This window comes from Pinus tabuliformis, chromosome 7 (assembly GCF_031772625.1).
Source record: "Pinus tabuliformis cultivar Carrire ecotype Pingquan chromosome 7, CPIR1, whole genome shotgun sequence".
NCBI lineage: Eukaryota > Viridiplantae > Streptophyta > Pinopsida > Pinales > Pinaceae > Pinus > Pinus tabuliformis.
This window is the reverse complement of record NC_142293.1, coordinates 1137442429-1137458650: the sequence shown is the minus strand read 5'-3', so window position 1 is coordinate 1137458650 and position 16222 is coordinate 1137442429. Positions and strand designations below refer to the sequence as shown.

At 40.0% G+C, this 16222-nt stretch overlaps 2 protein-coding genes across 2 annotated transcripts in view; both read left to right on the top strand.

Moving 5' to 3' along the window:
• Window positions 1–15604, top strand: part of LOC149251523 (iron-sulfur cluster co-chaperone protein HscB homolog) — a 102457-nt gene extending 86853 nt beyond the window's left edge. Inside the window, exons 4-6 of the mRNA XM_089459485.1 lie at window positions 14652–14717; window positions 14852–14920; window positions 15011–15604. Coding sequence (XP_089315611.1) covers window positions 14652–14717; window positions 14852–14920; window positions 15011–15148 — 273 coding nt within the window. The 3' untranslated portion in view covers window positions 15149–15604. The remainder of the gene's footprint in view (window positions 1–14651; window positions 14718–14851; window positions 14921–15010) is intronic.
• On the top strand, window positions 8394–9173 carry LOC149251524 (uncharacterized). The gene is made up of 2 exons (XM_089456541.1): window positions 8394–8530; window positions 8640–9173. The coding sequence occupies exons 1-2, from the start codon at window positions 8403–8405 to the stop codon at window positions 9076–9078; spliced, it is 567 nt and encodes a 188-aa protein (XP_089312667.1). The 5' UTR covers window positions 8394–8402; the 3' UTR covers window positions 9079–9173.
• Window positions 15605–16222: the final 618 nt, after the last annotated feature.

Here is a 16222-nt window from a genome sequence, read left to right as displayed (position 1 = left end):
TGCACCCAGAGATGCACCCAGTGGACCAGTATGCCACAGTGTTTAGGGAGATTCCGCCGGGACAGCCACTGGATCGGGGGTTTGAGCACACCATTGAGCTTGAGAAGGCAATAGAGGCAGTGATTACTACCCCCTATAGGCATCCCAAGGCCTATCGGGATGAGATTGAGCGGGCCATTCAGGAGTTGTTGGCTCTTGGGCACATTCGGTCGAGCACGAGTCCTTTTGCTTCTTCCGTGGTGTTGGTGAAGAAGAAGGACGGCACATTGAGGATGTGCATTGACTACAGGGCCCTGAACAAGAAGATTCTGAAGAACAGGTACCCCATACCCAGGATCGACGAGTTAATGGATGAGTTGAGAGGAGCATGGTTCTTCTCAAAGATTGATTTGAGATTTGGGTACCATCAGATTCTTGTGAGGGAGCAGGACATTCCCAAGACTGCCTTCAGGTGTCACTATAGGCACTTTGAGTTTTTGGTGATGCCCTTCGGGCTAACAAACGCCCTAGCTACATTCCAGTCTTGCATGAATCACATCTTCCACAATCACTTAAGGAAGTTTGTGTTGGTGTTCTTTGATGATATTCTCATTTATAACAGGACTTGGGAGGAGCATATCGAGCACATTGAGACAGTGTTGCGCATTTTGGAGGAGCAGCAGTTCTATGCCAAGCTCTCCAAGTGTGAGTTTGGGTTGACGAAGATGTTGTACTTGGGACACATCATAGGGGTGGACGGAGTGAGAGTCCACGAGGAGAAGATCAGGGCCATCAGAGATTGGCCGGAGCCGAGGAACATGACAGAACTTCGGGGATTCATTGGCATTTGTACTTACTACCGGAAGTTCGTCAAGAGTTTCTCACAGCTTGCTGTACCTTTGATAGATCTGACGAGGAAGGGGGCATTCAGTTGGTCGGATACAGTGCAACGAGCCTTTGATAGGATCAAGGAGATTATGAGCAGCTGCCTAGTGCTTGTATTGCTGATTTTTCGCAGCCATTTGTTTTGGAGTGTGATGCGTCGGGAGAGGGGATCGGCGCAGTGTTGATGCAGGGAGGTCACCCTATAGCCTTTGAGAGCCGGAAACTCCTTCCGCATGAGAGGTTGTATTCTATATATGACAAGGAGATGCTGGCCATTATGCATGCATTGGCCAAATTCCGGCAGTATTTAGTGGGTAATAGGTTCAGGGTGAGGACTGATCACAACAGCCTCAAGTTCTTTTTGGAGCAGAAACAGCTACAGGAGAGGCCGCAGAAGTGGATCAGTAAGATCCAATCGTATGACTTTGACATTGAGTATGTCAAGGGTAAGAACAACGTGGTAGCAGACGCCCTTTCACATAGACCAGCCACGTTGTCTCTTATGAACTTGGACACAGACTGGAGGGCTCGACTCTTAGTAGAGTACTCCAAGGACAAATTTGCATGTGAGGTTCTAGATGGGAAGGTGGCGGATGACAAGTACAGGGTAATCGATGAGATCATCTACTATAGGGACTAGATCTTCTTGACTGAGGGATCTCAGCTCAAGAAGATGATACTTCAGAAATCACATGATTCACCATTGGCCGACCATCAGGGATTTACCAAAACCTACAGGGCCATTAGAGAGAGGTTCTCATGGAAGGGCCTCAAGGAGGACATGCTCCAGCATATCCGGGAGTGCGATATTTGCCAGAGGAACATGGGGGAGATGAGCCATCCTGCAAGATTATTGCAGCCTCTTCCCATTCCGAAGGGGAAATGGGAGAGTATTTCGATGGACTTCATCACAGGGTTGCCCATGGTGCAGGGCAAGGATTGTATCTTTGTCGTCAGATCGACTGGCGAAGTACGCGCCTTTTTTCGCCATATCCGCACACTACACAGCAGCGCAAGTGGCCGAGTTGTTCTTCAGAGAGGTCTTCAGGCTACATGGTCTTCCTAAGACCATCATCAGTGACAGGTACAGCCGTTTCATGGGCGGGTTTTGGCAGGAGCTTTTCCAGTTGGTGGGGACGGAGTTGACACCGAGTACCAGTTATCACCCACAAACGGACGGGCAAATGGAGATAGTTAACAAGTGGTTGGAGGGCTATTTGCGTAACTATGTCAGTGGGCAGTAGCGAGCATGGCTGAAGTGGCTGCATCTGGGGGAGTACTGCTACAACACTACACATCACATGTCCATTAGTATGTCACCATTCTATGCTTTGTATGGATATCATCCTTTATCTTTTGCTGATGTGATGTTTGGTGCTAGCAAGGCTCCGAGAGCCAAGATTTGGATCCAAGAGAGTCAGGATATCTTCCGAGCTCTCAAGGATAATATGGCTACAACACAGAACCAGCGGAAGATGTATGCTGACAGGGGTCGGGTGGAGAGACAGTTTGAGGTAGGGGACTTGGTCTACCTACGATTACAGCCATACCGACAGTCGTCACTGAAGCAGAAGGGAGCTGATAAGCTCAAGCCCCGCTTTTATGGGCCATACAGGGTGATACGCAGAATTGGACAGGTTGCATATGAATTGGAGCTGCCCCAAGGCAGCAAGATTCATAACGTTTTTCATGTATAATGCCTGAAGAAGGCATTGGGGCAACAGGTAACAGTGACAGATGAGCTACCACCCACGGATGATGAGGGGCATTTGGTGTTGCAGCCAGAGGCTATTATTGATACCAGGGAGAGGCAACTACGGAGTAGGATGGTCCGGGAATTCTTGGTGAGGTGGAAGAATTTACCAGATGAGGATGCCACTTGGGAGAGTGAGAACATTTTGCAGCATCCATCACTTCAGTTGCTTGAGGACAAGCAACATTTTGCCGGGGGAGACTGTAATATCCCTAATTAGCCATGGCTAATTGGAATATTCGATTTTGCTCATTTTTGCCTTCTATAGTTATTTATAAATAAAAAGGTGAGGAAAGGGGGACGTAACTCACTTTATGAATAAATTCACTCCCTAGTAGCACAATGTTGTAACTTAAAAGGGGAGCCAAGGGGGCCCAAGGACCACGTAGAGAAGGGCCCACGTAGACACTTGGAGGGACTATGCAGATGGAGAAGGAACACGTGGCAAGAGAGACGCTACGTTGGAGGAGGAGGGCCTTAGGGTTTTGAGAGAGGCCAATGCTATAAAGGAGAGAGGAGCCTCCTCATTTTGATCATTGGATTATGTTGCATTTAAGCTAGTCATTTCGACTTAGAGCACGCTGGCTATTTAGCCTATCTGCAGCACTGTTTAGTGCATCGAGTGTCTCCGTTCGAAGATCTCACCCTTAGCCCCGGGGGACTTCGAGTGCCTGCTCGGGCAAGGTAGTTTCATCAGTATTTTGCAGGAGGAGCGATCTCTGGAGTTGAGGAGGAACTGAGCATTTTGATGACTGCGCAGTCTTGAGAGGGGAGGACGCAGTCTCTTTTGGTAGGAGCTTTGGATTGGGTTTATGTGGAGGATTTGAGCTTGGAGATTGAGCAAGGGATCAACCCTTGCATATTGGAGGATTTTGGCAGTCTCGGGTAGAGTTTTGGAGGATTCTCTTCAGGGGCAGCGCAGAGCCTTGAGGGATAGCGTAGATCCTCAAGGGGGTGATTTTCGGGGGTCAGCTATTTTAGAAAAGCTTTCTGGACTTTTCTGGGTTTATTGAGCAGTGGTTGATTCTAGAGTTCAACATTTTCTGGGGCGGGAACAACCCCAAATCCTCACTTGATTCCGGCAGTAGCAGCCGCACAACAGTTCTCCGACAGCTTGGACATAGTTCAGAGAGAGGCCATTTCCTTACCATTCTGAGTGTATTTCTTCACTTGCCTTGTGCAAGTCGAGGTGCTATCTTTTTTATCACCTCTTGTACTCTTTCCATTACTCAATATAATAAAATGGTTTAGCATTTCTCTCTGCATTTCTCGAGTATCTGCTTATACTCCATGTATACATTATTGTATGTTGCACTACTGTTATTTTTTTATCTCTTTGAGCTCCCCGGCTACTATAACACTTGTGTGTTTTTCTCCTATACTCTTAGACAGAGTCTGGAAAGGGCCAGGTAGCATCCAGATCTCGTCCTCTTTTCAGAGGCGACATATCTGGTAAACGCCCTCCCAGTCCATCTCTGGTTGGAGTTCGCTTGTGTTTGAGGGATACCCCTGATAAGGGATATTACACATAGTCCCATTTGAACTCATTGTAATGAAGGAAAATATTTATTTTGTCGAGAAAAAGCCATAGATAAGCCCAAAACCAAGTCGGCCTAAAGGGAGGGAATTTGACCCTCAAGAAAGGCTATATAAAGGAGTGTAGCTTGATTCATTTGGTCACTTATCTCAAGCAAGTTCGATCTACAATAGCGAAGGAGAAGAAGAGTAGCTGGAAGGGTGAAGAGGAGGAGCAAAAGTCGAAGTTTGCCAAAGAATCTCTTTCCTTGTCTCGCTAGGGTTTGTGAAGCTGCTAGTTGTAGGAGGTTAAAATTTTGAAGCAATTACAGGAGGCCGAAATTGCAGGGCTGAAATTCTGTTGCAAGGGCCGAAGTTGCAGTATCAAGGAAGCAATATTGAAGTTCTGGAAGATGTCTCAAGGAAGATCTTGCTGGGGGCTGGCTTGGGGCATGGAGGGTTTGTTGGCTTTGGTCTTTGGGTCTTGGAAGTATCTTTTATATGCATATTCTAAAGAGAAGCATTTTCTGGGTTTTCCCCTTAGAGGGGTTTTGCCCTGGCTTGGAGCCTACATCTTGTGTACTCTGTCTCTTTGTGATCTTCATTGTTTTGGGTAATTGCTTGATGAACAAATCTAAAGAAGTAATAAAGAATCAATTAACATCACAGGTAATTATCATGATAAGGAAAATAAGTTATAATTTACAAGTCTCCAGATTTTCCAACAGAGGAAGCAGATATCCAATGCACTCAGCATTGCTGAGGCAAAATATATTGCAGCTAGCTTGGCGAGTTGTGAAGTAGTGTGGCTTCGAAAGCTACTCGCGGGGTTGTTTGATCATGTGCTAGAAATGACCGTGATATATTGTGATAATCAGAGCTTCATAAAGCTGACAGAGAATCCAGTTTTCCATGACAAGTCAAAGCACGTCGAGATCAAGTACCACTTTATTTGCGACATGGTGCAGAAGGGAGCAGTGAAGCTCCAATATGTCTCTACTGATGAGCAGATTGTTGATATTCTTACAAAGCCTCTATCTAGTGCAAAGTTTGTATACTTTAGGGACAAACTTGGACTTGTTGAGAACACCTCTCTCATTGAGAGGGAGTTTTGATGAGATAACATCATGGACTGACATTCTCCCTATGTCATATTGACTAGAATTAGGGAGAATGTTCTAACAAAGGACAAACATTCTTTTGGTTTTAACTTATTGACCGGAATTTGAAAGCATGGTCCTAGAGGCCCAAAATTACTCAAATAGAGTGTGGCCTTTCATCATCATTGGCATCGGACCCAGAATTACTCAGATGGAGTGTGGCCTTTGGGGATTCACCATGTGTCAGGTATTGACTAGAATAATGGTGAACCAAGACTAGTCTGTATATTATGTGACAGATAGACCAGAGTTATGGTGACTAGTTGATGCTAATGATGTGCCATGTGTTAGAGATACCGACCAAAATTATGGTTGATCTACCATGTGTCAGTAGTATCGACCAAAATTATGGGAATAATGCACAATGTGTCAAAGGTACCGACCAGAATGATGGTAGCCTATTGATGTTGATAAATCTACCATGTGTCAAAGTTATTGACCAGAATTATGGTAGTTGAATGATGTTGATACCAGTGTTGTGAAAATCGCGATAATATCGCGATAAAATGAAATAATCGTGATTTTTTCGCCGTTCCAATAATATCGCGATAACTATACGAAATTATCGCCGGAAATTTTTTTTGCCGATTTTTATTGAAATTATCGCGATAATTTCGATTTTATCGCGATAAAAACGGAAAAAATCGCGGGGCTTCGCGGCAGCGAGGTTTTATAACGTGTTTTTGGTTTTTTGTTATGAATTCATTTGGACAGTCGCGCGCGGAGGGCAGAGAAGAGCTGGAGACCAAGCTGGAGAGGGTTTTTAGCTGAATCTAAGTGCTTAGAGGAGAAAATCAAGAGGAGACCACTGATTTCTCCATAGAAACGGTATGTGGATTAATTTTTTTTTGTTTTCATTGTTTAAAAACATTGTTTTTGTATGTTTTTCATTGTTTTTGGTTGGGTAACTTGGTATGGGCACCATTTTTCTTTTGTTTTCATTGTTTTTAAAGATTTTTTTGTATTTCTTCATTGTTTTTGGTTGGGTAACTTGGTATGACTATGGGAACCAAATTTTTTTTTTTTCATTGTTTTTAAATATTGTTTATGTATTTTTCATTGTTTTTGCCATTTGGTTGGGTAACTTGTATTTGAAACTTTGAACTTTGAATGGTTGTTTTAGGTTGGGTAACTTGGATTTTCAATGTACAATGTTAAAAATTAAAAATTAAAATACTAAATTGTAAATTTGTAACTTGTAATTTTGTAAATGCTAAATTGTAATCCTTATTTAAATTTTCCCATAGGTTCACAACTGCACCAAAACACCATTCAAGAGTCAAGACTTCAAGTTTGCAACTTCAAAGTTCAAAAACAAACATGCCAAGGAAATTGGATCCTTCTGGGAATATGGTGTGCCTGATTCTCCGAATGATACACTAAACTTGAGTTGCAAGTTGTGTGGCCACCCTATGTCCGGGGGGTGTACAAGTTGAAGTTTCACCTTGCAAAAATCTTTGGAAAAGATGTGGGGCCTTATACAAATACAAATCCTGAACTTATCCAAAGAGCCATGAGAGCATTGGAAGAATTAGAGCAGACTAGAGAGGCCAAAGAAGAACTCAAAAGGCAACTAAAAAGGTCAGCTGAAGGAAGTGGGCCAAGTGGCACTGGTTCTACTGCAGCATCAACCAATCCGGTAGCTGCCACATCATTTTTTGTTCCTCGAACCACACCTGGTTCACAACCATCTATCGGTTCAATGCTAAAAAGAACTGAGAAAGAACAAGCTGACAAGTTGCTGGCAAAATTTCTCCTCTGGAGTGATATTCCTTTCAACATTGTAAGGAATAATCCATTTTTCCAACCTACTGTTGATGCTATTGCCAGTGTTGGCCCAGGGTACAAAATCCCTTCTTATCATGATTTCAGAGGCCGAATTCTTCAAAATGAAAAGCGTGACTGCACCCAAAGATTGGAGGAATTTAGGGCATCATGGGCACAAACAGGATGCACTGTTATGTCAGATGGTTGGACTGACCAAAAGGGGAGAACCCTTATAAACTTCTTGGTTAGTTGTCCCAAGGGGACTATGTTTATCAAATTTGTTGATGCATCTGCACAAATCAAAGATGCAAGAACTTTATGTGATTTGCTGGATGTGTTTATTTTGGAGGTGGGTGAACAACATGTTGTCCAAGTCATAACGGACAATGCAACAAATTATGTTGCTGCTGGTAGGATGCTTATGGATAGGCATCCTATTTTATTTTGGACACCTTGTGCTGCCCATTGTATTGATTTGATGTTAGAGGACATAGGGAAAATTGCCTTTGTCAAAGATATTGTTGACTCATCAAAAAGCATTACAAAATTTATATATAATCATACATCTGTGCTTAGCTTGATGAGAAGATTCACCAACAACAAAGAGTTGGTGCGCCCCGCCATTACATGGTTTGCCAACAGTTTCATATCTCTTCAATCCCTCTTGAATTCTATGTGGGATGTGAAGAGAATGTTTCTTTCAAAGGAGTGGCGTGCTTTGCCAATGAGCCGCAAACCAGAAGGAGAGGCCGTATGCAAACTACTTTCATACCAGAAAGACTTCTGGGCGGGAGTGCGGGAGGTGTGGGCCGTTACTGAACCTTTGGTAAAGGTTCTTCGGTTGGTTGATGGTGAGAAGCCCGCAATGGGCTATTTGTATGAGGCCATGGACAGGGCCAAAGAAGCCATTCGGGCCTACTATGATGGTAAGGGAGATGATGGGTTTCAAAGACAACTCCTCCTATGGGGAGTGATTGATGAGCGATGGAACAACACACTCCATCGTCCCATTCATGCTGCTGGGCTTTTCCTGAACCCTGCATTTTCTTACGCATGTGGGTTTGATTTTGATGTTGAGATCATGGATGGATTCTTATCCTGTGTCCAGAAGATGGTGCGATCTCCAGAACAACGTATAGAGATCTCTAAACAAATTGAGACATATAGGATGGCAGGTGGCACATTTGGCTTTGAGATGGCTGTCGCTGATAGGACGATTAAAATGCCAGGTTATTTTTAGTTTGTAACTTTGTTTCAAATTTCATTGTCTCTTCAAATTCCATTTTTTTCTTATGTTTATTTAAAATTTTATTTGTAATTTTGTTGTAGATGCATGGTGGAAAATGTATGGTGGCAGGGTACCCCTTCTGCAAAAGCTTGCCATTCGCATCCTCAGCCAAACATGCAGCTCCTCAGGATGTGAGCGCAACTGGAGTGTATTTGAAAAAATACACAACAAGAAGCGCAACAGGTTAACACTTACACATTTAAAATATTGCAAATTTCCAAATAATTTTTTGAATTCATTAAACAATATTTTTTTCATAATTATTAATTATTATTTCATGATCTTTGTACAGGTTGGAGCCCCAACGACTTAGTGACATGGTCTACGTCTACTACAATCTTCGATTGTGGGTGAGGCAACTTGAGAGGACACCTGATGTGGATGCCATCTCATTGGATGGGATTGACACCACTGCTGCATGGAGGGTTGAGGCTGAGAGGCCTCTCATGGAGTCTGCTGATGATTGGTTAGTGCAGGATGTAGTGGAGGGGGAGGAGGAGCAAGAGGAGCAGGAGGAACAGGAGGAGGAGGTGACACCACCTGCCCGGGCTACCACTGCCACCAGTAGAGGACGTGGTCTACCTCCTATAGCTCCTACTTCTAGTTCTTCAGCTTCTAGAGCACATCAGACCCCATTGCCATCTCAACCAGCACGGGCACCAGTAGCTGCATCTAAAGGGAAAGGGAAAGCTGTGGCATTTTCCCGCAAGAGGGGCAGAGGAAATCAATAGGATTAGACTTTAGTTATTTTCTTCATTTTATTGTATATGACATTATGACATGATGAGATACATTATCATATTTTTTGTTGATATTTTGAGGCTGAGTTGGGACTCGGGAGTCGGGACTTACTATTTAGGACATGTTTCAATGTTATGCATGATTTTAGCACTAGAAATGATATTAAACATCTTATATATTAGTTCTTTTATCATATTTATGTGTCAATGTATTTATTTTATGTTGTAGATGGTTTAGATATTAAAAAAATTGAAAAAAAAATGAAAAAAATGAATTTTTTTTGTACCAAACGATTATTTCCCGATAATTTCCGATAATTTTCCGATAATTCCGATTTTTTTCTTGCGCCGATATTATCCCGATAATGATTAATGCAACATTGGTTGATACTATTGATTATTTGTTATAACCTTTTCTTAGAGAAATTTGTTCACAAGAGGGAGTGTTGAATTTTGTAGCTATGGTCGGTCTAGTCATTATGAATACCTCCCTAGCTAAGAGGGAGTGTTGAATTTTGTAGCTATGGTCGGTCTCCATAATTTAACCCTTGTAATGCATAAAGAATTTGTAAGACATTTTCTTCATGTCATTTTGATTATTTACTTTTATCCCTTGAAAGAATTATTGTAAGACATGTTCTTCATGTTAGATTTAAAAGAGAAAAATTTGAAATTTGAATTTTGAATTTTTGGCTCCAAAATAGTCAAGTCGGCCCTCCCTCAAGTCAAGTTAGCCCCAATGAAGAGACACACACATTCACGAAGGTAAAACACTATACAAAGGCATTCGACCTCCTCCACAAAGGCACCATTCAACCTCACACAAGAAAGATAATTTCTGGGCATCCAAGCGAAAAACAAGAAGGATGAAGATCATCTCTCTCTCTGTCTCTAGCTCGCATCTCTTATCTCGCATGTGTGAATTTTGGACAGTTGCAGGACAGTTTGAAGGCTGACTTAAGGGCTGTGGACCAGGTTTGACCATAAGCTTTGTTGGTCAGTTTGACCTCATAGTTGACTAGCAACATTAAGTGTATCTCTTGTTGAATTGAAGAATTTCTATAAGAAAAAGGTTGTTGGGTCTTTCCCATAAGTGGGCTTTCCCAAGGTAAATTTTCTGTTCTCTTTGTGCATTGTGATCTTTGCTATCCTTATGGTTTTATGGATGAATTTCTGAAGTGTAATTGCTTAATGATAAACTGGAATTGTTAAAAGAAGATCCATAACATTAGAAGTAATTATTGGTATTTCAGAAATATTGTGCTTGTATCTATTGCACTTGAAAACTCAACAATGTGAAGGCCAAGAAGCAGGTAGTGAAGAACTAGAATTCACCATTTGATGAGCTGAGTTATTTGAAACTTGATCAGTGCAAGCAATGTTAAGGTGTATATGTATAAATTTGTTATTTAGTGGCTCTGAGATTAAGCGTGTTGTCTCATATGAATGCTTTGTTATGTTATAGACTCCTAACTACTGCATTGATGACTACATTAAATAGCTCGTTATTACATTACTTTATTAGTGAGCATTTATTATTCATCTAAGACCTAAGTTCTAAATACAACCATTATCTCCAATACCCTCCCATAATGGTCATTTTACATGCTTGTTCAAGATACAAAAAAAGAAGGCTTTGGACAAGAAAGATGCTCGCAGTCCACAAGAAAGATGTTCAAAAAAACAACTAGAAGTGAAGTGTATTTGGCAAGGTTGATGAAGTACAATTCACATCACTGTCCTTTTGTTTCACCATTGACTCACCAGCTAATAAGAACCAATGTTGGCTGAGTGGTTAGCATTTCCACCATTGACATAGAACTTGGCTTGTTTGTTGAACTCACCTCCTTCACATCTTGGTGGTCCAAAATTGAAAATATCAAGATTTTGTGTTTGCTTCTTGGATCAAGCATCCTCATGTTCACCTTCCTTGAGGGTCTCCTTTACCACTTCATTTTCACCCTCCCTATGGGTCTTCCTTCTTATGAATTACAACAAACAATGCATAAGATACCCACTGTTTGCCTTCTCTTATTTGCTGATTTTGACTTTGTCAACAACTACAACTTATAGGGATTCATTTCTTGAGTTCCGTCATACCTGACATGTCTCTTGCCTAGGCATTATGTTTGAGTTTTTAGTGACATTACAACCATATTTTTGGTGAACCAGTCCTGCATTCTCAACTTTATTAGCTGGAATAAACCCAATTCTTCCACACCCTTAGCAACCATGCTTTTTCTATTATTATTAACAATTAAACACCCATTATCACTGAAAATAATATGTAAGGGTGGGCTATGCTTCATTATGCTACCTACCAAAAGTAGCTTTTTCACCAAACGAACATATTAACTGGCTGAAAGTAGATTTTTCACTAAAGGAACATATTAGACATTTTTAATCATTGCCTTTTTACCTTTTCGTTGAAGCAGGGCATTTCCCTTTCCTTAAACCTTGTATTGTTCCCTGTCACTCAACATGACAGAATTAAACTGAAACTGAAATTTATCCTTTTCAAATTAACATACCAATTAAATCCAATAGTAAAATGTCAAGATGCTCCTGAATTAATGTACCAATCAACCTTACTACTCTGTGAATCATTATTTTTGTCCATGAACACATAGAACTCTTCCTCCTCGTGTTCAGCCACATTAGCATCTTTCTTTCTAGATTGAACATCAGAAGCATGCTCTTGTTTGTGCTTTCCATCCTATAGCTGTTTCCTACAAACTCTGCTTATATGCACTAAGTTTGCACAATAAAAACGTCGAATTGTTGTTCTACTTTAACCCAACTCAAAAGAGTTGCCTGCATCATTTTCTGCCCTCTATTTGCTACTCTTGCTCTTAAACTTTGTTGCAAGTGCCACCTCAGAAGTCTCATTCACACTGCTATCCCCAATTGTTTTTTCCAGCTATCGTGCTGCAAAATCTTAGTGCTCAACTCCTCAAAAGTCAGATCTCTATCAATACAAGTAATGTTCGAGGCCCGAATAAAATTTGCATGTGAAGAAGGATTTTTTTTTTTAAATTAGGACTGCCATATTTTCTTCTTCTGTTGTCCTGTCAACCGGTTTCAATTGATCTCTAATATCCTTGATTTTTAACAAATGATCTTGCAAAGAGTTGCATTCCTATTTAAATTGAGAATAACATATTTTTAAGGAACAATGCTTTACATTTATCTGAGGTTTCATGCCTCTTCTAGAGATTCCCCCACATGATACATGCATAATTACCATCTTGAGCTGTGGGAAGCATCTGATTTGTTCTGGAGAGCTTGATCAACATCAGAATCTCGCGATTCTTAGCATCATGCTTGGTTTGGCTGTCCACATCAGTCTTACTGTGCACTTCTTTTCCCATTACAAGTTTGTCCAAACATCTGTATTCAAATACAGGTAGCATTTTCTGTTTCCATGAATTAACATTCTGACCATTAAACTTTTCGTTTCCACTCAAAATTATATGGGCTAAACTATCCATTTTTCTAGAGTTTAAATACACCAAACAAATCGGAAATTTGAATTTACTCTTTTGACTCAATGATTGGCAATCAAACAATATGCCAATTTTAATGACGGCAACAAGGTCTAAACCTTGGAATAATTTTTTTTCTGTTCTATATCTAGAAAGTCAGAAAAACAACTTTTCTAGAGTTTCACTCCAACAAAACTTAGTCTTCAATTTTTAAATATAATTGCATAAACTTTTTTCAAAATTCTCTTCAGATTAATAGTAAATACAGGCTTAGCAATCATAATACTTACTCGATTAACTTCTGCAATGCATATTCTAAGCAATCTGTGAGTTCTTCTCTATCTATTGAACTCTTTTGGAGGCATTAATTGGCCAGGCATTACTTTCTAATCTAGAATACTGTAAAGATGTAATCAGTGGATGAAATTGGCAGCTCAATTTGATAAAAGTGGTGACTTTCCTTTTTTTCTGTTTGGCAGCTACTCAGACAGCTCTCTAATCCAGCAGCACACTCATTTCATGGTGCCAATAAAAAAAAAATCTCATGGATTCACTTAATTATTCACTTCACATGGACTTGTGACCCTTAAACGGTTCTGCGCAGCCCTTGATGGCTCTTTATATGTAGGTAATATACAAATTGAAGTCATCTATCCTTCACTTGTGCATGAGCAGTCCCTCGGTATCTTCTCTGATCTCAGGTTCCAACAGTCCCTTGGCTCTTCGTCCACTTCCTTTGCTTCTTCTCACCATTGATACCATGTGAGATTTTACACACACAAGCGTGGACAGGAATATACACATAAGAAGAGAGGGTAGATTCATACATCCTTTATGATGCAATGTCTCATTACCTAGTAGAAGGGAAGAGGAGTATGTTGCATAACACCCAAATACCTAATTATTAGCTACTTCATTGGTGATTACTTTAAATCCCCCATTACTGCATACTTCATTAGTGAACATTATTATTTATCTAAGTTCTAAATATGACCATCATTTCCAAGAATATTTATTGACTTCTGTCATAGTTTAGATTCTAGAGTGCTATCATCGCTGGTTTCTCTTATACAATTATATGTTTTGTTGTTTTTTACCCGACTTTCATCTGAATGTAGTTGTCCAACAGGAAACAAGTTATTCTGACCTCTATTCATATTAGTCTATCCATCTATACATAACAGGTGCATTGTTGTACCCTTCATTTGTTGGCAGTCTAGTTGTTGTCTCTGTCTGTCTTTGTCAGAGCCCCTGCCCATAGCAGGAAAAAATTAAAAAGGAAATCATTTGAGGAATCACAATCTGCACCAAGCACCTCTGCCCTCCATCATGTTAGTGTTAACAGGCTAGCCACTAGAGTATGTGGAAAGTTCACACTGTTTGTTGTTGATGCTGAATATATTTGATAATTCAGATACTTTACTGTTGACCTTTGTATCTATTTTCATCCTCTCTTCCCATTTGGATGGCTGTTCTTTTATAGTAATGATTCATGAATTTCCAGTAGGTGGATGTTAATACATAATCAAATGTGATAGAAGCTGGCTCTACATCAATAATGTGGCTATTGTTATGAGGTAGAGTTTTACCAGTAGAATCTCATAAATTATGGTGGATTGACTACTCAGTTCTTCTGCAAGTAGATTCCTATTGCTTTCTTGAAAGAACCTCCAAGTTCCGTTTACTCAGAATTATTACTTTTTGCACATTTTGGGTTTCTTTTTGCGTATGTCATTTTCCTAAACTATATAGAATCTTTGGAAAGTAAAGATATTATTGTTACTTTTTAATATATGTTCTCCACAATTCTACCCGGATATATCAAAATATTATATCAAGTGCAGTTTTTAAAAGAAAGTGTTCCCACAGTTTAATGAGATTATAGATTTAAGCTGAGTGAAGTCTTTGGAACAGTAGTAATATTAAGTACATACAACATAAGCAATTGACCTCGAAAGAACTCAACTGGAGTAACTATTTCTTGGCATCATATTTGTTTTTTCTACATTCATTTAGAGGGACAGCTTTGGAAAACTAATTAATTGATTTTTTATATTTGTAACTTGTTCTTTTTGGTAGTTGCACCTGCAAGGCATCCATGTTGATGAGGAAGCAACTGTGCCTGATCCAGAATTGCTCATGGAGGTAATGGATGAAAAGTGTATCCAGACTTCCTGGAAATTGAGACTAAGTTGATTTTCTTTTCTTTTCTTTTTGAAAATAGGAGAGGTTGGCTTATTGTCCACGAGAGGTTATAACTCATCACTGCTTTGCAACAGATCATGGAGGTTCGACAATCTGTAGAAGATGCTAACAATGATGATGCTCTCAAAATTCTTCAGAGTAAAGTATGTTGTCATATTAGTTTAGTTCTATGTAACATGTTGAATTTGATTATTTCCTTTTGTTCCCAAGTCTAATTGATTTTCCTATGCCAGACACAAGCGAAACTTGAAGAATGCCGGACATCTTTCTCAACTGCATACGAAAGACATGATTTTTCCTCTGCAGTATCATCTGTTCAGAAGATGTCATATTATGAACGTGTAAATGAAGAGATCAGTAAGAAGCTTTAATGGAGATCATAATAATCAAAATAGGGAGAGTCTACATCAGCTGAAGTGATTGGTTAGTAGGTGTTGTATTTTACTTCCAACGGACGAAGTTTCATATTCCCAAGTAAAAAGCCATGGAAACCAGGTAAAAAGCAGTGAGGTGAAGGTCACACAGCATGTAAATCCAGAATCCAGATGGAATGGCAGTGTCGATATAAAAGACTTGTTAGCGAATTCATCTTTACAGTATAACATTTATTGTACTAGGTTTTTGTGTCATAAATGCACAAAAAGCCACTGATGTCATGATAACCAGGAATCAGAGGTCTAATTTTAAGGTATGTATCAGTTAAAGAGACTGCAAGTTTGCCTCTTTAGGTGAATACCTAACTGACACAAATTATTGTCACAAAATGCCTTTAGAGAGACATTTATTATTCTGATTATATTGAATATATAGGAAATGCTTGTAACAAATGTCTCTTCCCACTGCCTTGCAAGCGAGGGACTATGTAGGCATATTTTTATTTTTTTGTCTATTTATAGAGAAGTGAGGGGAAGTAGTTGCATATCTGTTTTCATTATATTTTACTTTCATGTACAGTTCATCTGTGCATTGCTTTTCTAAGAACACACACCCATTTGAGGTTCCAAGGGATGAAGTTTCATGTTCCCAAGCAACTAAGTCACATGACAAGAGGACATGGAAATGTTAGTGTCTGACACAGGACATGGATATATATATTAAAAATATTACAAATTACAAATACAAAAATGAAATATAGACATAAAGATCCAATTTTCTTGAGAGTACATTTACAAAACACTCGGAATCCCTTCAAACATTGATTTTTCCCTTAACCTGCACAATGAGAGACCGAGAACTCTTTCCATACAACTGAAAGTGAGTAAATATCAGTGAAAACTGTTTTTTATAGTCAGATGGGTAGGACATGGCTAAGGCATGTGTTCGACACGTGTCTTGTGTTTAGGACACATGCCAAGCATGTTGGCATGTGTCCTGACTCCTAAGTTCTAACATGTCTATGTACGACATATAGTAAATGGACATGACACCCTTGGGGACCATGTTCT